General features: G+C 45.4%; 1 protein-coding gene across 8 annotated transcripts in view; it reads left to right on the forward strand.

Annotated features, from left to right (window-relative positions):
• zmat4 (zinc finger matrin-type 4) overlaps positions 1 to 26,102 on the forward strand; it is a 221,977-nt gene that overhangs the window by 58,112 nt on the left and 137,763 nt on the right. For 4 of the 8 annotated variants that reach the window (XM_062960821.1, XM_062960824.1, XM_062960816.1 and 1 more), the window contains exon 2: positions 18,130 to 18,231. The exons of 1 other annotated variant lie outside the window; for it this stretch is intronic. In XM_062960821.1, coding sequence (XP_062816891.1) covers positions 18,130 to 18,231 — 102 coding nt within the window. Of the gene's footprint in view, positions 1 to 11,012; positions 11,304 to 13,208; positions 13,323 to 18,126; positions 18,232 to 26,102 lie in introns of those variants that run through there. 3 more of the 8 variants (XM_062960818.1, XM_062960819.1, XM_062960817.1) reach the window with 3 other exon arrangements.

A 26,102-nucleotide genomic window follows, 5' to 3' on the forward strand; every position in this document is an offset into this window, starting at 1 on the left:
ACACAGGGCAAAGCCCGAAGACAATAAAATAGAGTAAAACAGATAAAATAGCATCTTCATGTAATAAAAACACAATAAAATCAGACATCAATACAAATACAATACAATAACAATAAAAACCAATGTAAAAACATGACATAATGAAACAGAAAGACCGCCTATTTGGAGAGAGGGGTAAAAAGGGAGGACAATTGAAGCAAAAGTGCAATTATATATTTTTATCTTGTCTTTTGGGCGAAGAGGACAAAGTGGAAATATTCTCAAACACTGGAGTGAGGTAGGATCTAGGAGAGGATGAAATAAATTATGTATCTATGGAATGATATCCAGGGTGGAAGAAAGAACTCTTGTCCGTTTGAGGCAAGTGTGAATGTTGCACTTGATGAACCAACCTGGACATAGCATATTAATTGAGAACACAGAAATGTTGGACCACGCTAACAACCACCATGTCAGACTGCACAGAGAATTCATTGAAATCTACAAGCATGTGGATAATTTCAACAGAAAGGAGGAAACAATGAAAATAACATCTGGGTGCCAGTATTTAAAAACTCTAAAATCAGGACAGTAAACAAAGAACAACACTCAGAAAACAGGGGAATTCCAAAAGGAAACAATCAGGGCCAGCTAACACTTCCAAACAAAGGATTCCCCACGTTGAAGTGGCAAGGCTATTGAATGCTAATCAAGGTGGCCAATTGCACCATTCACACTTGCCTCCAACGGACAAGAGTTCTTTCTCCCACCCTGGACATAATTCCACAGATACATAAACCCCACTTGCCTAGTTTCCAACAGACTTCACAACCTCTGAGGATGCCTGCCACAGATGTGGGTGAAACGTCAGGAGAGAATGCTTTTGGAACATGGCCATACTGCCGGGAAAACTCACAGCAATCCATGATTGGATTGTTCATTACATTTTCCTTTAGTATGGAAAGTGGTCTGTGGCGCAGGAGGGAGAGCAAGCCAGCTGCAACTAACTGCAATGAATTACTCTGACCAGGAGGTCATGAGTTCGAGACCGCTTGGAGCCTATGTTTGTTTGTCTTTGTTCTATGTTAAAAGACATTGAATGTTTGCCTATATGTGTAATGTGATCCGCCCTGTGTCCCCTTCGGGGTGAGAAGGGTGGAATATAAATGCTGTAAATAAATAAATATGTATTGCAGGAGAAACATTTTCCACCACATCATATGTTATTAAACCAGAATACCTGGTTTATTGTTAGATGCGAATGCCCACCACTCTTCAAATGACAAAAGGTCTTGAGTCCATGCTGGATCATAGATTTATACTTCCCCAGAAAGAAGTCAAGGATTTTGAGATATTGCAGACTGCCTGCATTCATTTTTTAAAAAAATGTCACAATAATGTGATAGGCTTCTTCTTAAAGCTAACGCTAAGGCAACCAACTCCAGGAGACAGAATTCATGATGGATTTTTCAATAAAAGGCCAAGCGTGACACCCACAGAAGTTCTCCTGGCATTAAAATCCATACTTCAATAGATACGGAAACACTGGCCGAACTTCCTTGCTCCCTGCAACTTCCCTTGGGGCAAAGAACTTTTATAGGTAAAGGTAAAGGTTCTCCCCTGACATTAAGTCCAGTCATGTCTGACTCTGGGGGTTGGTGCTCATCTCCATTTCTAAGCCAAAGAGCCGGCGTTGTCCATAGACACCTCCAAGGTCATGTGGCCAGCATGACTGCATGGAGCACCGTTACATTCCCGCTGGAGCGGTACCTATTGATCTACTCACATTTGCATGTTTTATTTTTTTATTTTTTTAATCATTTTTATTGAGAAGTTTCTTTTAAAACATAAAATATCAAACATAAAACATAACACGACATACGGCAGGGGAACGGGGAAGGAAGGGCAGGGGGAGGGAAAGTGTGTCTGGGTTAGAAATTGTGAGAGGGGATATACACTAGGAATGGGGGGGGGTTTGACTTCTGATCTTTGTCACTAATCATTTACGTTCCAATTAGATAGTTCTTATCATCTTTTCTTAAGGTAGTCTTCAAAGTTTGACCAGTCCGTGGTTCTTATAGCTCTTCCGTTGCTCTTTCTCATTAAGAAGGTAAGTTTGCCCATATCCTTTATTTCAGTCTATTTGGTCAGCCAGGCTTTTTCTTCGTGTACTCTGTGAATGCACACTAATGGAGAAGCTGCGCCTGCGCAGGTTCCGACGGAAACTCTTCCAAGCTGAAGTTCAAATTTTGGCGGTAACCACGCCCCCCTTCCCAAGGGGCATATAAGGCAGCCCCAGGCGCCCGCTCTCCAGTTCCTTTTTTTCCGCCGCAAGGTTCACTTCGGACTCTTCGCATGTCTACTACTCGTTTCAAGCGTTGCACGCAGTGTGCTGCTAAAATTCCTGACTCGGACGGCCACGCCAAGTGCCTCTTCTGTCTTGGCGAGGCTCATGTGGTCAGTACCTGCCGTTTTTGCCTAGCTCTCACGGCTCAGGCCAGAAAGAACAGAGCCGCTAGGCTTAGAGCGGCGCTCTACGAAAAATCTCTCGCGCCAGAACCGACTCCGTCGACGTCGGGTACGTCGGCGTCCTCAGCTTTGAGAGCTATGTCGGCACCACCAACTAAGCCTCCGGCAGCCAAGGCTTCCTCGGTCTCGTCCAGAGCGTCCAAGACCTCCAGGGTCGCTAAACCGGTCAAACCACCGTGTACTGTGACGACGGCGACCGTGTCGACCCGCTCCGGAAAGGTGGGACCTTCCTCGACGTCGAGCTCTCTGGCTTCGGTGACCTCGATCCGCTCTCGTATCGGTTCCCCTCCGTCCTCCTCTGCTATCAAAATAGCCTTTAAAAGGGCTCACGAGGAGTCTCGTCGAGCGCAATCCGACTCAGCTGTGGTTCCTCCCACACCTGGCAAGTCCTTGAGGGTTGCATCCAAGCAACCGCCGGCGAAGAAACGGCTAACTCAGCGCTCCTCCTCCTCGGCCTCCTCAAAGAAAGACCCGCCATCTTCCTCGACAACTTCCTCGAGAAGGTCTTCTCCTATTGTACCAGCCCAGAGGCCTAGAGATGTTTCTCAGTCTCCATTGCACCCCCTGTCTGATGGGGAGCTGCAGGACTCACCCCACCACTCTACCCAAACGGTGGTTAGGGTGCCGGTGCCGGAGCCCCTTGCGCCGCCTCGCTCGTCGCGCCAACAGCTCTTCCCTCCCACCTCGACACCGGAGCGTGGCAGACAAACGGCTCGCCTGGCTCGGGCAGCCCAGGCCTCAGCCTCTAAGGACATTCGGCCTCCGGCCCTCTCTTCCCGCGAGGCCTTGCCTCCTCCCGAGACTGTGCTGTCTTCTCCCCCTCAGTCCCCCCAAGGGGCTGAGGAGGAAGATGTTGATGTCGACCGTCCAGACTCTGTCCTCTCGGCCTCGGTGGTCTCTCTCGGTCTCGACCTCTCTCCTCCCCACGACGCGTATGAGGCGGACCCGCCTTCTCCTACTGACAATGTTCGTGCTTTCGCTGAGCAAATGGTCAGGATGGCCGACGCCCTGGGTTTGGAGATCAAGCAAACCTCCAAAGCAGTGTCTGACCCAGTCTTCAAAAGGGTGCAGGCCCAAGCTCCGCCGGCCACGCTACTCCCCTTTCTGCCTTATCTGTTGGACGTTATCCAGGCCTCCTGGAAAAACCCTTCCTCCATTCCTCCGACCTCGAAGAGGATCGAGACTTGGTACCGTACCGACGATGATACCCTGGAGTGGCTCAAACACCATCCCGACCCTAACTCCCTGGTCGTTAAGGCCTCTCAATCCTCAGGTCGTCAGTCGAATACTCCGGCCGACAGAGAAGGGAAGCGCTTCGACGCCGTGGGTCGAAAACTTTATTCCGGAGCCCTTTTGCTTTGCCGCATGGCGAATTATGGAGCCTGCATGGGTGCCTACCAACAAATTATCTGGGAGAAGGCGCAGCCCTTCTTCGCTAAGATGTCGGACGAAGACCGCTCCGTCCTCACTACCCTCCAACAGGAGGCAGACTCGCTCGCTCACCACCAAATACAAATGGCGAAGCATACAGGTGATACTGCGGGTAAAATGATTGCCCACGCGATTTCCATTCGCCGCCACGCCTGGCTGAGGTCTTCGGGTCTCTCCTCATCTTCCAGACAGGTCATTGAGGACCTTCCCTTTGACGCGCTCGGACTGTTTCACGCCGGTACCGATGACAAACTCAAGTCTAATCATGACTTTAAAATTCTTGCGTCTAAATGTGGCGACCAACCTCAACCTCAGCGCACTCGCTGGTTCCCGCACCGTTCCCGCCGTTTCCCGCCGCAATCTTTCAGACACCATTCTTTCAGGCGGCCTTCGGGCTCGAACAATCAAGCCCATCACCAACCTCGCCGGGGACCTCATCCGCAAAAGCAACGCGGTCGATCCACCCCTGCTCCTCCGCAGCCTAATCGGCGTACCTGACGCCAACTCCTGCCAAAGCTCCTCGCCCGCTACCGTTGTAGAGCCCACGCTGCCTCGTCCCTTCGGTATCTTTGCAGACCGACTAGCCCCTTTCTACAATCAATGGGACTCTATTACTTCAGATGCGTGGGTTCTCCGCATTGTCCAAGACGGCTACGCCTTAGAGTTCATGGACCTCCCTCCTACAGGTCACGTTCTCCACTCAAACCCTTCCCCAGAGATACTGGCCGAAGTCGAAGCGCTACTGGCCAAAGGCGCTATCCGTCCCTCCCCTCCCGAACTGGACCCTCTAAGTTTCTTCTCCAGATACTTTACAGTCCCGAAAAGAGGAGGCGGGCTACGCCCGATTCTGGACTTAAGGGCACTCAATATATTCATTCGCCCCTCCAAATTCAGGATGGTCTCTATTGCCTCTATCCTCCCGATGCTGCAGCGGGGAGACTACTTTGCCTCCATAGACTTACGAGACGCCTACTTCCACGTGGCGATACGAGAGGCGCACAGACGGTTCCTATGCTTCAAAGTTCTCGACCAAACCTACCAGTTTACCGTTTTGCCCTTCGGTCTCGTCACGGCCCCGAGGGTCTTCACCAAGGTTGTCGCCGCCGTAGCGGCTCACCTCAGGCTACATGGCATCACGGTCTTTCCTTATCTGGACGACTGGCTTCTCGTCGGGCCCGACCCGGTTCTTCTCCAAAATCACGTCTCTTTCACGCTGCGTCTTCTAAAATCTCTCGGCCTCCAACTCAATTCCGAGAAGTCAAATCTCTCCCCGTCAACCCGAATCCGGTTCATCGGGGCCCTCTTCGACTCCGTCGCAGAGACTGTGTCACTTCCGTTCGACAGATTCCTGGCTCTCCGCCACCATATCGCCCTTTGTCGATCTGCCCGGAGGGTCAGAGCCCGTGTCATTCAGGTCCTTCTAGGCCACATGGCCTCCACGGTTCTCACGACCCCGTTTGCCAGGCTGCGCCTTCGGACCCTGCAAAGGTGGTTTATAGACACTTTCAAACCGTTCCACCACCACAACTCCAGATACCTGTCGGTACCGTCGTCCGTCCGCCAGTCTCTCTCATGGTGGATGTCTCACCAAAACGTGTGCAAGGGCCTTCCTTTCCATCCAGCCCCGCCATCGCTAACCATAACCACAGACTCCTCCACCTACCCTTGGGGAGCCCACATGAACGGTCTAACGGTTCAAAATCTTTGGTCCCCGTCAGAGAGGGCCAACCACATAAACTTCCTCGAACTTCTTGCCATTCTCAAAGCCCTAAAAGCATTCTCCCCCCTCATCCGCCACAAGTCCATCCTCATTCAATCGGACAATCTAGTAGCAGTATTCTACATCAACAAACAGGGTGGTACGGGTTCGAGGAAACTGATGCTCCTCTCCTCTCGTCTCTGGATTTGGTGCATAGCCCACGGCGTACAGATCTCTGCAATCCACCTACCGGGCGCCCAAAACGGCTTAGCGGATGCCCTCAGCAGGATGACTTCTTCCTCTCACGAATGGAAGCTCGATCCCGAGGTCCTCGACGGTCTGTTCCGCCTCTGGGGGCGCCCTACTCTGGATCTCTTCGCGTCTCCCCACAACGCCCAGCTACCCCGCTACGGAGCGAGGCTCCCCCCGAACTCTTTCCCCGGCTGCCTAGGGGATGCCTTTCTTCTGGACTGGTCGGCGGAGATGCTTTATCTTTTTCCACCGATTCCCCTCATACCGAAAGTTCTCGAAAAACTTCTCTCGATCTCGGTCACGGCGATTCTCATAGCTCCGGCCTGGCCCCGCCAACCGTGGTATCCAGCCCTTCTTCGCCTCTCCAGAGGTTCGTTTCACCCTCTGCCTCTCTCGCCGCACCTTCTCTCACGGGAGGACGGCAAAATTCTTCACCCGGACCTTTCTTCCCTTCATCTCACTGCATGGAAGATTCTTACCTAGCCTCTCTTCCGCAGAATCTGCGAGACGTCCTGCGGGCAGCCCATAAGCCGTCTACTACCAAGGCTTATTCCTACAAACTCTCTCGCTTTCATGCCTTCCTTCGATCCCGTAACGTCGACACCTTCCCGACCTCGGTATCGGTGGTCCTCGACTTCCTCATGACTCTCGTCGAGAAGAAACTTTCTCTTGCCTCTATAAAAGCTTATCTCGCAGCTCTTTCCTGGTCCTTTCAGCGCCACGGCCAGCCATCTCTTTTTTCTCACCACCTGATCAAAACCTTTCTCCGGGGCTACAATAACATCTGCCCGCCGTCGCTACCACCTACGCCGGGCTGGAGCCTCGAACTTGTACTTTCTCAGCTGTCTTCTGCTCCCTTCGAACCGCTTGCCTCGACCGATCTACGCCTGCTCTCCTGGAAGTTGGCCTTTCTGGTGGCGATCACGTCGGCACGACGGCCATCCGAGCTCGCTGCCCTCAGAGTCGACGAGCCTTATCTTCGTTTCCACCATGACCGCGCTGTTCTTCGCCCGGACATTACCTTTCTTCCTAAGGTGGTGTCAGCCTTCCACCTCAACCAGGACATTGTCTTACCAGCTTTCTTCTCTAACCCCTCCTCTCCTCTCGAGCAAAAACTGCACCTTCTCGACGTTCGGAGAGCACTTCTTTTCTACAGGGATCGTACTAAGGACATTCGTAAGTCACAAAGACTCTTTGTCGCCTATGCCCAGGACAAGTTGGGTAATCCCATTTCTTCCCAAAGACTGTCCCACTGGATCGCTCAGGCCATTGAGTTGGCCTATGAACTAGCCAAGCGACCTCCCCCTCCTTCCATCCGCCCGAGGTCGACTAGGGGCCTCTCGGCGTCGACCGCCTTCCTTAGGGGTATTCCGCTTGACTCCATATGTAAAGCGGCTATCTGGTCAAACCCTCTCACGTTTGTCTCTCACTACAGGCTGGACAGTAAAGCCCTTAAAGACTCGGCCTTTGCAAGATCAGTACTCTCATCTTGCCTCTCCTGACTCTCAGACGTTTTTTCTCTTCATATTCACCCACAGGTGACTCTCTATACCTCTCCTTCAAGTTGGACGGGGTTTTTTCCCCATACCTGCCTCTAGGGATATGTGTTTTTTCCCATGATTGTATTGAGCAGTTGCTCTGTTGCTTTGTACCGCCTCGTTGGCCCTGGCGGATATGCCAAAGACCAAGATGTGTTTGTCCCTCTCCCCCTGGGAGAGCGTTTATATGCACTACGCAATTGTGTATTTTTCTCTATCATGTTTATTGAAAAATTCCTTCCATGTTATGTTCTTCTTCTATGATGCTCATGTTGCATTGCACTGGTCCTTTCGGACAATTTATTGCACTGGTCCCTTGGGACGGTTGTTTTTTCTATGTCCTAATAAACATGTGTTTGGACATTCACTGATTGTCGAGTTTGCCTTGTCCCACCATCCGGGACCTTAGCGTGTTAGTCTCCATTAGTGTGCATTCACAGAGTACACGAAGAAAAAGGACAGGTTGCTCACCTGTAACCATGTTTCTTCGAGTGTACTCTGTGAATTCACACAAACCCGCCCTTCCTTCCCCTCTGGCAAACCTCTCCCTTTCTCGTTGCCTTGGCGGCGTAGGAACTGGAGAGCGGGCGCCTGGGGCTGCCTTATATGCCCCTTGGGAAGGGGGGCGTGGTTACCGCCAAAATTTGAACTTCAGCTTGGAAGAGTTTCCGTCGGAACCTGCGCAGGCGCAGCTTCTCCATTAGTGTGAATTCACAGAGTACACTCGAAGAAACATGGTTACAGGTGAGCAACCTGTCCTTCTTTCGTTGGGGCTTTCTCGCTTTTCCACTGTTTTATGATTACTATCCTCGCTGCAGTAATAAAAAATGTAAATAGTTTGTCTGTATTTAAATCTATATTATCTAATTCGTCATATAACCCTAGCAGGAGGAGCTCAGGCGTCTTCGCAAAATTTGTGTTTAGAATTTTACTACTTTCATCTAACATCACCGTCCAAAATTTTGCCATCTTTCTGCAACTCCACCACATATGGTGGTACGAACCCACTTGAGATTTACATTTCCAGCATTTATTATTAGTATAAAATTAAATACACTTATTCCATGGACATGAAAGAAAACTGGCTGAAAGTAATGCATAGATGGTACCTAACCCCCAAAAAGATAGGGTTTATGTATAAAAATACATTTGCATGTTTTCGAACTTCTAGATTGGCAGAAGCTGGGGCTAACATCAGGAGCTTACTATTCTCCCCGGATTTGAACCTGTGACCATTCAGTCTGCAAGTTCAGCAGCTCAGCACTTTAACACGCTGCGCCACCGGCGGCTCAAAGAACCTTTCTAGCTGCCCCTTAGATTTTCTATAGATTGTATAGGTCTTCTATAGACGATACAGTTTGACACCACTTTAACTGCCATGGCTCAGTGTTCTGGAATCCTGGAAGTCTGGTGAGGCGGAGAAGGCTAAAGACTTTGTAAAGCTACAACTCCCAGGATCCCATCGCATTGAGCCACTGCATTTCAAGTGGTGTCAAAATGCATTCATTCTACAGTGTGGATGCACCCCCAGAGATACCTGGAAGGAGTCAAAGAGTAGTGAGAAACTGGAAGAAATACAGAAGGCTCTTTTTTATTATTTTGGCAGGAGGGGGAGCTCAGTTTTAATCAGAGAGAATTCCTGGAAGACATCTGGTTGCTTGGCGCATGAAAAGCAGCGCATGCTGTGCGGTGGGTGGCTGGCTCTCTTCTTTCGTGCCACTTTGCAGCTGGGGAAAATGCCTTTCTGGTCTCCGCTCTGTTCCCATCAGCTGTGTCCTTGACTCATACCTGGGCAGTGCCACAGTCTTCCATCCTCCTCCAAGACCCCGATTTGGATGCGATGCATAAAACGGAAAGCAGTGAGATGTCTTTGTACTGAAAGAAACTGGAGGGTTTGTATGGTGTTTGTATTTGCAAAAGCAAAGTGAGTCTGGTGCAGACTGGACTGATTGTCGCACCTCAGACTAGTTCACCTTGCTGTAGACACCAGGCAGCACACAGTAGATAGTCTTTTGTAATTTTATTGAGCAAAAGCAGAATATATATAGTATCAAAGCAGGCAGAAATATAGTTCCAAAAGTAGTTGCAAAATAGAGTCAGTAAATCCAATAATCCATAGACAATAATCAATAGTCCATTCCCAAAGATTCAAAAATCCAAAGGTTACAAGGATTCACGAACAAGAGTATATCCAAAGCAGAAGTAGCATGATGACATAGACCATCCACCTTGATGAAATGAGAATTTGCTTTGACAAAGATTTACCCTTCAACACACTGTTTTAAAAGCAACCCAAAAATGCATTCTTTCCCCCTTCACTGGCCTCCCTTTTCCCAGCTAATCTAAGACTTCGCCGTGGCATTCCTTTCCATTGTAAACGATCAGCCCGAGAGAGCAACGGGCCTTCAGACTCGCCCTGACCGTCAAGGCCAAACTTCCCATTACCATTATCTCGCACCTGAGCCTGAGCCTGAGACAGATCAAGCTCATTATTTCCCATGGGAATGTTTCCTTGGTTCTCATCCGTGACAGGCTGCATCTGGAGTTCATCAACAGACTGTACCTCTGAACCAGCCTGTGTCTGAATTCCATAATTCTCCACAGCATCATCCTGAAACTCATTTTGAATCCCATCATCTGACACCTGCATCTGTAATCCAAAATCCCCTTCCTCATCTTCACTCTGGAATTGCTGCTGAGTCACAACACTGATGTCCCATTGGTTGTCCTTATTTGGCTGTTTCATCCTCTGTTTCTAAAACATTCCAATTTCCCTCCTCTCCTCCCACTTTCCCCCACTTGCTTTGACTTTATTCCTATTGCTGCAAAAGGAGTTCAAAGCATGAAAGTAAGTTTCTCTCAATAACTCAGCAGAGGAATACAGGAGAAATCTAGGCCCCCTTCTACACTGCCATATAATCCAGATTCATCTGCTTTGAACTGGATTATATAGCAGTTCGAAAACATGCAGATGTGAGTAGATCAATAGGTACGGCTCTGGCGGGAAGGTAACGGCGCTCTATGCAGTCATGCCGGCAACATGACCTCTCCAACCTGAGGAGAGCACGGATAAGCTCCCTCTATCAGCTCCAGCTCCATGTGGGGACATGAGAGAGGCCTGTCCTAAGGATGGTAAAAACATCAAAACATCCGGGCATCCCCTGGGCAATGTCCTTGCAGATGGCCAATTCTCTCACACCAGAAGCGACTTGTGGTTTCTCAAGTTCTCCTGACATGAAAAAACCCCTCATATAGGGAAATATGCTGCCTCCCCAGATAGTGCAAATTGAAGTTGTGTCAAAGCTAAATCTTAAAGCCAACACTGAGGATTATTTGCATGTGAATTTGAAATCATAAAACAGTGATTTCCCTTATTTGAAGATCTTCCAAATGCAGGACTTGGGACTGCTTCTCCTCATGAATAGTTCCCATAGAAATGCGGGTTTGTTGGAAGAGAAAAGACGAGCTGCGCGGCGTTGCTAGGTATTTCAAGGCCCATCTTGCGTCTGGTGCCCAATTTACCATTGGGGATGATGCTGAATAGGCAGGCAAACTTAGTTACAGACTGGACAAAAGCCTGAAGTGTTGCGGGCAAACTGCCACGAGGCTTTTGATGGCAAGGGGTTTTGTGCATTTGTCAATAAATCATAACCCGACTTCTGTGAAAGGACAGAAGTGGACAAAGGAGGCCGGGGGAGAGAACGGAGGAAGCAAAGAGAAGGGAGGAGAGAATAAAATAAAGAGCGCACTTGAAATATTCAGGACTTACGGCGCACTTAAGTGCCTGGGACACAGCCGGATGGTTGAAATCCAGCTGGCAAAGAGCGACTGTGCATTAATGCGCCATCGCCCTGGAAGACCAAAGCTGACAAAAGGTGAGCCAAGCACATGGTGCCTTTTCTGACACTTGCATTCCTTATCAGCTGCAAATGGTACAGACAGCCGGCCGGCTGGCTTTTGGTACCGATAATGCTAAGGGCATTTGAGGATCACTTCATTGGCCAAGGCTCGGAGGAAGAGAGAGCCTTTGGTTTGCTTAGCGACATATTTCTCTCCTGTTGGTTTCCCTTTCAAAGCTTTAGAAGAGAGAAAGAAGCAGCTGAGCCTTTCAATTGAATGAGGGTGGCATCATTTCCAGAAGACTTTTTAAATTGTTTTTAATGTCCCTAGCAAGCCTGAGCTTGGTTTGCACTTTTGCCTTGCGAACCATTTCCATACAGGAGTTGGTTATTTGTTTGAATTCTTCTTTGGTGATGTCTCCCCTTTTCCACTATTTGTGTATGTCTCTTTTGAGTCTTAGCCCAGTTAGAAGTTACTTGGACATCCATTCTGGCTTCTTTGCACTTGTCTTGTTTTTTTTTCTCCTTTGTTGGTACTGTTTGCATTTGCGCCTTGAGTATTTCACTTTTGAAAAACTCCCATCCATCCTTAACTCCCTTGTCTTTTAATATTGACGTCCATGGAATGCCATTCAGTATTTCCTTCATTTTTTGGAAGTCAGCTTTCCTAAAATCCAGAATGCGTGGTTGACTTGTCTTAGTTTCGGCCTTCCTTTGTATCACAAACTGCAGGAACACATTGTTACTTGCCCCAAAGGATCCTACCACTTTGACTGCATTGATCAGTTCCTTCACATTTGTTTGGTTGAGATCGAGAGCAGCCAATCCCCTTGTTGCCTCTTTTACCTTCTGGACCATAAAATTGTCTCCAAGGCAAATGAGGAATTTGTTGGACTTTGTACTCTTGGCTAAGTTTGCTTTCCAGCAGATATCAGGATAGTTGAAATCGCCCATGACTACTATATCTCTTTTTTGTGCCTGTTTGGTCAACTGCTGAGAGAAGGCTTCACTGAGTTCTTCATCCTGGCTTGGAGGTCTGTAGTAGATTCCCACTATGAGACCTTTTTGAGTCCCAGTTCCCTTGATTCTTATCCAGATGCTTTCAAGCTGGTTTCCTGGGTTTCAGTCTTGCATCTCTTCTGCAATGTAACTGTTTTTGACATATAAGGCTACTCCCCCTCTTCTTCCCTTTGTTCTGTTTCTGTGAAAGAGGTTGTAGCCGTAATGGCTACATTCCAGTGATGAGAGTCATCCCAGCAGGTTTCAGTGATGCTTATGACATCGTAAGTGTGGTGTTGTGCTAAAAGTTGGAGTTTGTCTTGTTTATTTCCCTTGCTCTGGGCATTAGTGTAAAGACTTGTAAGCCCCTGAGACTTTCCCTTGAGCTGTTTATTTGAGATTATTGTGCTCTTGGTATTTGGTTCTTGTTGTGTTTGTGCAGCCCTCCATTTAGCTTTATGGTGAGTCCCTGTGGTTGTGGGTAACATACTGTTCGCAAGTCTGTTGTCCCCTCCCTCGGTGGACCTGATTTAAAGTGCACCTAATGAGGTTTGCAAGTCTGTGAGCAAAAAAGAGTTTTCCGACTTGTGTGAGATGCACCCCATCCCTTGCCAGTAGGCTGTCCTCTTAGAAAAGCAGGCCATGGTTGAGGAAGCTAAAGCCTCCTCCTGATACCATTTTCTGAGCCTGTTATTGACCTGTACTATTTTTCTGGTCATTGTAGGGCCACATCCTACAACGGGGAGGCGGGATGAAAAGACCATATGTGCATTACACAGTTTTAGCTTTGTTCCAAGAGCTCAAAAGTCATTTGTGATCTTTTGAAAAGTATGCCTAGCAGTATCATGGGTTCCTACCTGAATCAATATGGGGGGGGGGGAGGTGATGGGGCTTTAGGAGCCTGGTGAGCCTCTGAGTGACATGGTGTATTTTTGTCCCCAGGAGGCAGCATGTTTCTCCAGTCTGGAAATGATGGCTTCTGTTCCTCTAAGGAGGGAGTCACCTACTACCAAAACCTGTTTCCTTTGAGGATTGACAGGGTCCCTTTTGTGCAAGGTAGTGTGTAGGTCCCCTGTAAAATGTTCCTGTTGTATTGTGTAGATGTAAAGTGTTGTCCTCTCCTCGACATCCCCGGTGCATTCATCAAGGACAATCCATTGAGATGTGTCCAAGAGCCCATCACTTTCCTGAGTGTGTTCCTGTTGCGCCTGGTCTACGATTGGGGATGGAACATCTGCATGACTGTGTAAGTGTGAATGTGGTGAAGCGTTGTCCTCATCAGGGCTATCCCCCGCACATTGATCAAGGGTGGTCCACTGAGTGGTATCTCAGTAATTGTGGTCCTCCACATGATGTGTTTCCTGATCAGATGTTAGTGGTGTAAGAATCTGGAATCTGTTGTGTAACTCAAGATGAGCAGAAGTATTCTGAGGAGGCTGTCTGGTCCTCTGTCTCTTTCTACCGGTTACCTCCTTCCAAGCCTGAGGGTTGTTCACATTTGAATTGATCTCCTCATAAGGGAGATCTCCCTATCATGCTGATGTTGGTGTGATGTGGGTTGCATATCTAGGACAGTGTGTTGTGTGCTGTCCAAGAAGAGCTCGAGTTCCTGAATGTCCTTAAGGGTCTTAATACGGTCCTCGAGTTGTTGGAGCCTCTGTTCCATGAGCCATGGGACTTAAAAGTGGTGTCAAATTGCATGCATTCTACAGTGTAGATGCACCCAATGTGTGTTTGTGTGTGAAAGAACAGGAGACAGAGAGATGAAATGGGAACTGAAAAGGTCATCCCAGCATCTGTTTCAGGCAGCATCTCCTGAAGCAAAATACATCAGGGAGTGAGGCATAACAAGGATGACCATTTTGATGTGAGAGAGGGCCAGGTTGACAGACCTCCTTTGAGTCAAGGAAGCTACCAAATGGTGCAGGAATGTAGCCAATTCTCTTCTGCATGGACAGAGAAAGAAAGAAAATAAATAGCATGTGGTGGGCAGAAGCTGTTTGTGCAATGGTCACTATAAGAGAGTTTTCTGGGGAAATAACTATGCATTTGTTATTGCATACCATTGAATGATTTCCAACTTATGGAGATCTTAAGTCATGCTGTTTTCTTTGTGAGATTTATTCAGAGGGAGTTTGTCATTCCTATTCCTATGTGGCCGAGAGAGTGTGACTTGCCCAAGGACATTCCATGGGATTTCATGGCCAAGCAAGGATGCAAATCCTGTTTTCCAGAGTCATAATTCAGTGCTCAAACCACTGCACCACATGGTCTCCTTGTTGCCGGTGGCAAAAATAATCTCCAGGTATAATATTTGCCTAAGAAAGTATGTCACGAAACTTCTGAAAAACAGCAAACCAATTTAAATTACAATATTTTCCACAGGCAAATTTGGTCGTGTAAACGAAATTACAATGATTGAAGCTAAATGCACCGTATGCAAGTCACTCAACAGTAATAACTTGAAGTCGAAGGCTCTATGATTTCACAGCAACCCTGAAAGAAAGAAAAAATCAGCATATTTCAGCTTTGCTACTTTCAAAAGCCAATGTCCCTAAAGCACCAGACACCTGTATGGTATCTACACGTTTCACAAAGCTGAGAATGAATTTCTACACAATAAATGCATTTTTCCAAGCTCAGGGCCATAACCATCTCTAGATCAAGGACTCATCTGATAGAGAAAAACAAGTAACAATTTGATCTGATAATCTTATTTCAACACCACGCACCCCACTAATTCCTTTTGCTGACTTCTCCCAACTTAATTATGACTATTTTCAACTCTGTTCCCTCCAATTTTCCTCCTTCTCTTCTGCCAAATTCAACTAAATCTCTTTCTGTCCTGTCTCCAGCTGTTCACTTTCAACGCCCACCTCTAGCTGACTTCTTCAACTGACTTGAAACCCAATTACCAGGCTAAATCCAATTTTAATTCCAACCAGAGTAGATCCAATGAAATCAATGGGACTTATGCAAGTGGTGACTGACAGAGCCCAAACATTTCAATGGGGCCGAGCCCGATTGAGACTAGAATTGGACTTCTGCCCATCATCCCATCTGCTCCTTGCTGTCAACCACTCCTCCATTTATTCTTCACTTAACAAGTGATGACACAGTTCCCTTATTTGTCTTCATGGCCTTCTGCTGCTTTTAATGTTGGATCTGGGGCCTCCAGAAGCTTTGCCATTTTGCCAGATTGAACCTCCTACCCAGCCAGATGATATGAACATGTGTTCTCAAAAGAAAAAAAATAGTTGACTCTTACTTTTTAAAAGCATCCAACTAACTCTGTAAGGTTTTAGATAAAACAGTAATGCAACTAAAAGCAAATGAAAGAGATGTGAGTGAAGGCTAGAGGTTGAAGAGGCCTCCACAGACTCCCCTTGGACCTTTGTTTTCTTTGGACAAAAGTTGGAGCTTGAAAGACCATTTACTCCAGGAGTGGGAATCCATGGAGATCTCCAGATATTGAACCAGGAGTGGGAATCATGGAGACCTTCAGATGTAGAACCCAGAGTGGGAATCATGGAGACTTCCCAACATTGAACCAGGAAGCATGGAGACCTCCAGATGTTAAACTGGGAGTGGGAATAATTGAGACTTTCCAATGTTTAGGTTAAACTACAGTACAATCCCTATATCCTTTGAGGATTCATTGCCAGAGTTCACATGGGTACCAAAAATGCGGATAGTAGCAGATCCTATTGATTTGCTACTATCCACTATCCATATGGAGAGCTCCAGATATTGAACCAAGAGTGGGTATCATGGAGACTTTCCAGTGTGGAACCAGGAATCATGAAGACCTGCAGATGTTTAACTAGAAATGGGGATCATGGGGACCTCCAGATGTTTAAACAGGAGTGGGAATCATGGAGACCTCCCACTGTTGAACCAGGAATCATGGAGACCTCCAGATGTTGAATCAGAAGTGGGGATCATGGAGACCTCCAGATGTTGAACCAGGAGCGGGAATCATGGAGACTTTCCAATGTTGAACCAGGAATCATGGAGACCCCCAGATGTTGAACCAGGAGCAGGAATCATTGAGACTTTCCAATGTTGAACCAGTAATCATGGAGACTTCCATGATTGAACTGGGAGTGGGAATCATGGAGACTTTCCAGTGTTGAATCAGGAATCATGGAGACCTCCAGATTTTGAGGTGAGAGTGGGAATAACTGAGACTTCCCAATATTGAACCAGGAATCATGGAGACCTCCAGATGTTGAATCAGAAGTGGGGATCATGGAGACTTTCAGATGTTGAACCGGGAGTGGGAATCATGGCGACTTTCCAATGTTGAACCAGGAATCATGGAGACCCCCAGAGTTGAACCAGGAGCAGGAATCATTGAGACTTTCCAATGTTGAATCAGGAATCATGGAGATCTCCAGATTTTGAACTGGGAGTCGGAATAATTGAGACTTCCCAATATTGAACCAGGAATCATGGAGACCTGTAGTTATTGAGCCAGAAGTGGGAATTGTGGAGACCTCCAGATGTTGAATCACAACTCCGAGCAGTGTTGTCTATGTTGACAAGATCTGATGAGATGTGTAGTCCAACATCTAGAGAGCCACATGATTCCTATCCATAACCTAGCCTAAGTAGGGCTTCCAGATGGAAAACCAGAGCGAGTTCCAGAAACTATAATGGTTGTATAGAAGAAGGACATTCAGTGCGTACTGGTTGACAACAAAGTTACAGGAGACCTCTTCAGTTGTAGTGAGTATGTGCTCTGGGATGTGTATGAGTGTGTGCTCTGAAGACTCAATCTTAAAAGCTTTCTGCTCATGACACAATGGTTTGGAACATTGCCACTAAAACTGGGACACTCTAAAATCCCCGAGGTCCCTTCCACACAGCTGTATAAAACACACATTAAACTGCATGGCAGGGTGGACTCAGATAATCCAGTTCAAAGCAGATATTGTGGATTATCTGCCTTGATATTCTGAGTTATATGTCTGTGTGGAAGGGCACTATGTTTCTATGTGATTTATATTTTGCTACTATGGTGTTAGACTATTCATCTGTTTTGTTAGTAGGCTGATTTTTAGCTTGGGGTTTCTTTAATGGTGAATTGTTTTAATTTGGCTTTATTGCCAACCGTCTCGGGAGCCACTATGGTATGTAATAAATAAGCAAACAAGTACACAATCCCAGCATAAAATTCTCTAGTAACAAGCATATGCGCTGGTTTATATCTTGCTTGCATGCAAACTCAACAGGTGGTCTTAATTCAATTAATTCAATTTATAGCTAGCTAGCTATTTGGCCAGTGGATACAGGAAGGATCTTAAAACTCTTTGGAAATGCATACTATTTTGCTTTCAAAGGGAGTCACAATGTTAAAGAAGAGAAGATAGATAGACTGAGGGTCTGGATGGTTTTTGAACTGCAGAACCATAGAATTGAACATTGCATATGGCATCTTTCTTTATAATGGGGATAGAAAGCAGTTGCTTTTTCAGTCCCGACTCAAAACAACTCTCTGTTTTAAGCAAAGTTTCTGTGTAACTCCGTCAAAAGTTCCAGACCATAACTTTTTGCTTACTTGCAAATCTCCCAAGATTGGTGGGATTGCAAAGCATGCTGATGGCTAATGCTCGGCGAGCCTGCAATTCCACATTCTGAATAATTGCTCACACTTGTTTTTATACAGTCTAATTCAATTGCAATGCCAATTTGGGCTTTATCTGCCACTCTCCCCTAGAAAAATAAAAGATCGTTGCTCAGCTCTTTTCATGGATCATTGTGAAATGATGTTCTAAATTTGCAGCAATTACGGGGCCCGGCAACAACAACAATTATTCATGTCTTTCTTTCTTTTTATTCTTTGTCTTCCCGGAAGCAGATGAAGTCATCGGATATTGACCAAGACCTGTTCACGGAAAGTTACTGCAAAGTGTGCAGCGCTCAGCTAATATCGGAATCTCAACGTGTGGCTCATTATGAGGTGAGAGAACCACGGCGTGTCGGGTCAAGGGACAGAATCGGAAAGCTAGCAGTGCTTTGCAATTGCGTTACAGTGCTTGAATTGCTCTATACATTTCAATGCCTTAAATGACACAAGACCGTAACACACGAGACTGCATAGAAAGGAAAATAAGGCATTAAGCGTCCTCAGTTGACCTTACCGTTGTGACACTAGCCCTCTAAAGTGCAGCTACTCTATAGAATTAATGCAGTTTGACACCATTTGAACTAGCATGGCTCAATGCTATGAAATTGTTATAGTCTTTGAGTGAACTACAACTCCTCTAAATCAAGGTGAATTTTCCCCAAAGACCTCCAGTATTTTTTGCTGGTCATGTAGGCTCTGTGTGTCAAGTTGGTCCAATTCCAAATTTGGTGGAGTTCAGAGCACTCATAGATTGCAGGTAAACTATAAATCCCAGTACCTACAAGTCCAAAATGTGCAGGCCAATTCCCCTCAAAACCCACCAGCGTTCAAATTTGGGCATATCGGGTATGCATGCCAAGTTTGGTCCAAAACCATCATTGTTTGGGTTATTATTATTATTGTCTGACACAGCAAACGAGATAGATATGCTGGATTTCGTTTCACAAAATCACAAGTTGAACACTTCCCAAGCGTTTAGGACTGTGTGATGTATTTTCGGATGATGTGCGCAGATCCCAGTCGGGTGGCCTTTTGCAGTTGGCAGATCGTAATTTTGTCAATGTCTATTGTTTCCAACTGCCGACTGAGATCTTTTGGCACGGCACCCAATGTGCCGATCACCACCGGGACCACCTGCACTGGTTTCTGCCAGAGTCTTTGAAGTTCAGTCTTGAGGTCCTGATAGTGGCTGAGTTTTTCCTGTTGTTTTTTGTCAATCCGACTGTCACCTGGGATGGCAACATCAATGATCCAAACCTCTTTCTTTTCCACAACTGTGATGTCTGGTGTGTTGTGTTCCAGAACTTTGTCAGTCTGGATTTGGAAGTCCCACAGTATCTTTGCGTGCTCGTTTTCCAATACTTTTGCAGGTTTGTGATCCCACCAGTTCTTTGCTGCTGGGAGGTGGGACTTGAGGCAGAAATTCCAATGAATCATTTGGGCCACATAGTTGTGCCTCTGTTTGTAGTCTGTCTGCGCAATTTTCTTACAGCAGCTGAGGGTATGATCAATGGTTTCGTCAGCTTCCTTGCACAGTCTGCATTTTGGGTCATCAGCTGATTTTTCGATCTTGGCCTTAATTGCATTTGTTCTGATGTCTTGCTCCTGGGCTGCAAGGATCAGGCCTTCTGTCTCCTTCTTCAGGGTCCCATTCGTGAGCCAGAGCCAGGTCTTCTCCTTATCAGCTTTTCCTTCAATTTTGTCAAGGAACTTTCCATGCAATGTTTTGTTGTGCCAGCTGTCAGCTCTAGTTTGTAATGCGATGTTCTTGTACTGGTATTATTATTATTATTATTATTATTATTATTATTATTATTATTAATTCATTTCTATCCCAATTTTCTCCTATGGGTGGGATTCAAAGCAGCGTACAACATATAAAATTCATATAAATATACTAAACAGCAATACATAGTTCATAGTGCTCTCTGGATGTAGGTGAACTACAACTCCTATAAATCTCTCCAAAGACCCTCAGTATTTTTTATTGGTCATGGGGGTTCTGTATGCCAAGTTAGTTCCAGGTCCATAGTTAGTGGAGTTCAGAGTGCTCTTAGATTGAAGGTGAACTATACATCCCAGTACCTACAAGTCCTACAAATCATGGTGAATTCTCTCCAAAATTCTCCAATATGTTCAGTTGCTGATCAGTTTCTCTGTTGCTGTAAGCCATAGAAAAGAATAGGAAAGGGTTAAGGGAGAGGCAGTGGGCGGGATTATGCAAATTCCACACCAATGGGGAAAGTAAGGAACACTGGGATGTCTGTGGTGGAGGAAAAACAGAAAATCCAGGATGAAATTGTCCCCATATGAAAGCCTTCACTTGGTTGGATGTCAGTATGGTGTTTGTGGAGGACATTGTCAGGACTCTTGGACATGTTCACGGCGCTCGCTATAACCTGCAATGTCGTTGGAGGGAGGACCATTGGTTTCTCCTGAGTAGTGGGAGCTATAGATATTTGTGGAGTCAGGAGCTTGTCTAAGTGGACTCCCCAGCCACATACACACATACATATTTTCACTTTTATTATGTGTATGGATATCTCCAACTTCTGGTTCTTGTTGTCAAAAATTCACAGAAATGATTCAGTCGAGGCTTTTGTGGGATGATTGTCTGTGGGTTGGTGAGGGGAGGAAGGTTTGCTGAAAGACAATGGGATTAAAGAGCATAAATGTATTTTAACTTCTGACCTTTTAAATAACGCTGTTGGTGATGGTGATGTGATAGGAGTGGGAATAGAAAGAATTCCAAACAGATGGATAAAACATCTGAATACAATTGCTGTAGGTAGGACATGGCACATTAGCCGACAATACTTTGCCAATTTATACGTTCCAAGATAGAGGCCAATTCACTAATGATCCATAATTTCATTTTGTCATGCCTTTTACGATCCGCAAGGGTGCAAAATAGCAGTGTCAAAAATCTTGCATGATTCTAAGGTTCCAATTGAGAAACAATTATGGCTTAATATGCCGGACAGACATAACTGTGGATGAGAAACAGAGAACAATCTTGGAGAAGTTAAAGAGAAAGGAAAGATGATTGAATTTTAAGGCATACATCTTGAGATTCAGTTTCTCTGGGGAGAAAAAATAAGCCACCGTGGTCGTTTCTGTGGCAATTACAGCTTAGGGAATAATTCTAAACAGATTGATTAAATATTTGAATGAAATCACCATAGATGGGCTCACAATATGATTGTCAAAAAGGACACTGCTTGGAACCATACACATTATTTCATAGTATCTCATCAATTCAAAGATTCTTGGAGAGAATCTGAATCAATGATGGCTCATAATTCTGTTTAGTAACTTCTGGAACACTGGGAAACCAAGAAGATTATGATAGTTTTGTATCATAGTTTCACAAGGCGGATTGATGTATTTTGGGGAAATATTGTATTTTAGGAGGGAGGCGGGTAAGTGATTCAAGAGCTTATCTCTGTTACTTCTCTGCTCTGGAGAATATTCTGGGCTGGACCCTCAAAGGCATGAAGGCCGGTCTAGTTCTTGCTGGATTTATGGTAGGTGGTTCAGGAGAACCTACGTACAATTTTCTTTGTCTCTGTGGATGAAATGTGTCAATTCTCATCTTTTTTTCTGTTTTGGGTGATTTGTGGGTCCCCGTTTAATTGCTGGGGCTGGTCCGGGTTTTCTATCCCCTGGTTGGCATTTTAAACTGGATCATGGGTAATCTGGTGTGAGCTGCTCTTCATTCAGGAGCTTAATTCAGGAGCTACTAGTTGGTTGCCATCTTGGTCTCACCCCACTAACCATTAAGGACGACTTCCAGTCTACATGGAAACAGGCAGTAGCAACGAAAATATCATTACTGGGCTTCCCTCTGGAGTTGCTACTCAGTATGGAATACGATCAAGTCAAAGCACTATCAAACAACATATCTGAGACACAGAGCGCCAGTTGGGTCTAGCCTACACCCCAATCTTTATTGTCAATGAAGCCAGCAGATATCTCACCTCCCCAATGTCATTTAACAAATCTAGAAGTTCCCAATCATCGGAGGGCCTTCACCCTGGCTCAGTGTCATGCCCTTCCATCAGCTGTACTCGGGGCCGATACTGGAAGACCCCCCACTGTAGCACCTCAGGTTAGCTTCACCTTGCTAAAGACACCAGGCTGCACACAGAATGTAGTCTTTTGTAGTTTATTAGGAAACAGGGAAAAGGCAGTTCATAAAAGACACGAGTTTAGTTCCAAAAGATAGTTGCAAAAACAAGGCTGTAAGAAACAAATCCATAGAAACAATAGACATAAAGCAAAGTCCTTTCAATAGACACCAAAGTCCCGGAAGCAAGGATACATCCAAGCCATAAGATAGCACAGGAAAGCAGTCAAAGCAAGGAAATTGCTTTGACAAAGATTTCCCTCTCAGCCGACTGCTTTAATAGCATAACATGAAGGCATTTCTTTGCCCCTTGACCTCCCTCTTATTTGCTATTCTAAGACTTCTGCGAACCCCCGAAATTCCAAATGACTAGCTCGATACAGAGATGTGGCCCCATCGTCAAGGCCACAGGCCTCATTAGTGTTATCAGGCTGAGGCTGAGAGCTACTCTCCCTTCCTGCTTCTTGCACCTTAACAACATCATATCTTCCCGTGGGAAAGCCTCCTTGCTCCTCATTTTCCACAGCATGAACACCCTGCACCTGAATCCCATAATTCCCATCAGAGTCATCTTGAAACTCATCCTGAACCTGAATCCCATCATCTTGAAACTGCATCCCAGAATCTTCATCATAATCACACAAAGGCTGAGTCACAATACCTACCCAGAGAGACTCTGCCCTTGCGACTCGGGTCAGATAGAAACCACTGATCCAGTGCCTGTTCTACAGGGACATTTTGATCCAAACTCATTGTACCTTTGCTATATAAATACCTGGGTCGTTCAGGATAATTTTACACCACCCTGCTGCTCTCAGATACCAATTCAGTTAGTTAATTTATTAATTAATAGACCACTTTTCTCACCCATGGGGGACGGACTCAAATGTACAGCATTACACGTGGCAAAGATTTAATGCTTCACCATCCATATAAACCCATCAAAACATTACACATCTAAAACGATCACATATGGCCATAAATGAAATCATTAAAAACTATATATGCCAGCAGCATAATGATAAAACATTAAGCATTAATACATTTAAACATTGCATGGATCCCATGATGTTCTTTAGCTGCTTGTGTACACTGGTGTTATTCATCAACTGCCTGTTTACACAGCTTAGTTTTGGGCTGCTTTCTAAATGCCAGGAGGGAGGGGGCTGATCTAATCTCATTGGGGAATGAGTTCCACAGCAAATGTAAGTCATTGCCCCCCCCCCTCTAGACTTGTGCCCTGAATGCCCCCACCCCTCCATCAATCTTCCTCCCTTTCTAGTCCCTTCCCTTCTCTAAATAGTTTTTGTGCATTAGCCTTCGACATACCTCTGTTTCTAGTTTTTTATATTTTAATGTACAATGCTTTTAGGAGACTGTAACCCACTCTCCTTATGCTGGTCTATGACGGTAATAAAATATTTGATTTGCTAGTTTTGGTGATAGTAATGATGATGCTGAGGAAGAGGATGATGAGTGTCCCTTATGTGAACTCTTTGTTACCAGGCCTTTTTGGATTTCAGATTTTTTTGGAGGACACTGGAATATCTGCAAATACATAGTAAATGAAGGAAAGGGGGCTAGTCACACATCCACATAGTTTCTCTCTCTCCTAAAGGAGCTCTGATGGCAGAAAGAAACAAGGAGGAATAGGGGAAAACTTTGCTTATGCAATGTCCCTGTAAAAAGCAGATGTTTTTCCAGCTGTCTATACTTTTGTTAAAGTAGTCAAGAAGGAAGGGAAAAAAATAATCCCTCTTTCCCCTTGGGTTTCCGCCCTTATCTCCGGGCTAGATATATGTCGCACCTCAGGATAGCTTCACCTTGCTGAACACACCAGGCTGCACACAGGTTGAAGTCTTTTGTAGTTTATTGGGAAATAGGAAATAAATAGTTCTTAAAAAGCAAAAGTAAAGATCCAAAAGATTGTTACAAAACCGAGGCTATATAGATTAATCCAAGAAAACCTTAGGCATAAAACAAGGTTCCATTAATACATGACATAGTCCCATGAACTTGATTACAGGATAATCCAAGAAAGCAAGAGCTGCTTCTAACTCAAACAAGACATTGCTTTGGCAAAGATTCCTTTCTCAGCAGACTGTTTTAATAGCATAACATGAAGGCATTACTTTGCCCTTTGACCTCTCTCTTATTTGCTATTCTAAGACTTCTGCGAACCTGCCTAAATTCCAAGCGGCTGTCCCGGTCCAGAGATGCTGTATTGTCAAGGCCAAACTACTCGATAGTGTTATCAGGCTGGGAGCTGCTCTCCCTTTCTGCTTCTTGCACCTGGGAAGCATCAGCATCAACAACACCATTTCCTCCCGTGGGAAAGCCTCCCTGTTCCCATCTTCCACAGCAGGAACACCCTGCACCTGAATCCCATAATTCCCATCAGAGCCATCTTGAAACTCATCCTGAACCTGATCCCCTCATCCTGAACCTGTATCCCAAAATCCTCATCAGAGTCACTCTGAGGCTGAGTCACAACAATATAGATGACAGTCATAAAACCATAGCACAGCGTTGAAGGGATTCCAAGGACCATGGCTTTGCAGGGAAACATATTCAAAGCCTTCCTGACAGATTCTGTTTAAAAACCTCCAGGGAAGGAGACTCTAGCCGTCAATATAGTCACTCTATGCTTTCCCTTATTGTTATTTCCAAGGCACCTGTCCTGGCAAATGCCAATTAGAAAGCAAGCATGGAAGTGTCTCGGAGTCTGCCTTTTACATTGTTATTTTATTAATTTGCGCCCTATTTTTATCTCAGGAATCAAGAGAAAAGGCAGCTTTTACATGGGCCCAGTGTATGCCGAGTCCTTCCCCTCTTTCCATTCTCTTTTTCCCATTGGGAAAAATCAGTGGACACTGACACTCTTTCCCCAAAGACAGAAGTAAGAAACTGGTAGCAATTTCTTTTTCATTTTAGGGATATTTTGGTTTCCAGACACAGGAAACTCAGGCTCTAATGATGACAGTGTCAACAACTTGTTTCTGAAGACCGGCAGAGTGTAGGTGGAACAAGAACATGACGCTGCCGTGAACAGTGTATGCTGTGTGCCTTGACACACATTCCCTGCCCTGTTTCAGCAACCTATTTCCTGGGGGAACGCAGCAAAGAGAAAACACGAGAGATGCTCATTAGATCATAGTGAGCTATGGTGCCTTGTGATGCCGAACAGAAACCCAGTCATTGATGGGCGACACTAATGGACATTAAAAGGTTCTTGGGTGTCCTGAGTAGCTGGACTGCCAATCGCATCCAACTACTAGGGCAGAGCGATGGCACTAACCCTGTTGTTTTCGGTGAGGATGTTGCTGAGAATGGGATGAAAGCAGCAGTATTTCATTTGCTTGGCAGAGTATGTCTCAGGATGCTGGTACGTGAAGTGCTTTATAATTTCCAAATCACAACCTCTCGAACTACTACAGGCTGGATTGCAATTGTCCCAGATGCAAGCAAAATATACAGCAGAGTCCTATCACAGCAAACAAATGTGTTTCTATCAGCAGAGTCAAATTGCCAGCATCTGCCCTTATTATTATTATTATTATTATTATTATTATTATTATTATTGCAGTAGAGTCTCACTTATCCAAGACTCGCTTATCCAACGTTCTGGATTGTCCAACGCATTTTTGTAGTCAATGTTTTCAATACATCGTGATATTTTGGTGCTAAATTCGTAAATACAGTAATTACTACATAGCATTACTGCGTATTGAACTACTTTTTCTGTCAAATTTGTTGTATAACATGATGTTTTGGTGCTTAATTTGTAAAATCATAACCTAATTTGATGTTTAATAGACTTTTCCTTAATTCCTCCTTATTATCCAACATATTCACTTATCCAACGTTCTGCCAGCCCGTTTAAGTTGGATAAGTGAGACTCTACTGTATTATTTATTTATTTATTTATTTATTAGACTTGTATACCGCTACTCCCAGTTTGACTCGGAGCAGTTTACAGAAATAGATTAAAACAATACACTTAGCTTTAAAATAACAATAAAAACAATAAAAACAACAATAAAACAACAATAAAAACAGACATAGCCCCGAATGT

This window comes from Anolis carolinensis, unplaced genomic scaffold (assembly GCF_035594765.1).
Source record: "Anolis carolinensis isolate JA03-04 unplaced genomic scaffold, rAnoCar3.1.pri scaffold_8, whole genome shotgun sequence".
NCBI classification, from domain to species: Eukaryota; Metazoa; Chordata; class Lepidosauria; order Squamata; family Dactyloidae; genus Anolis; species Anolis carolinensis.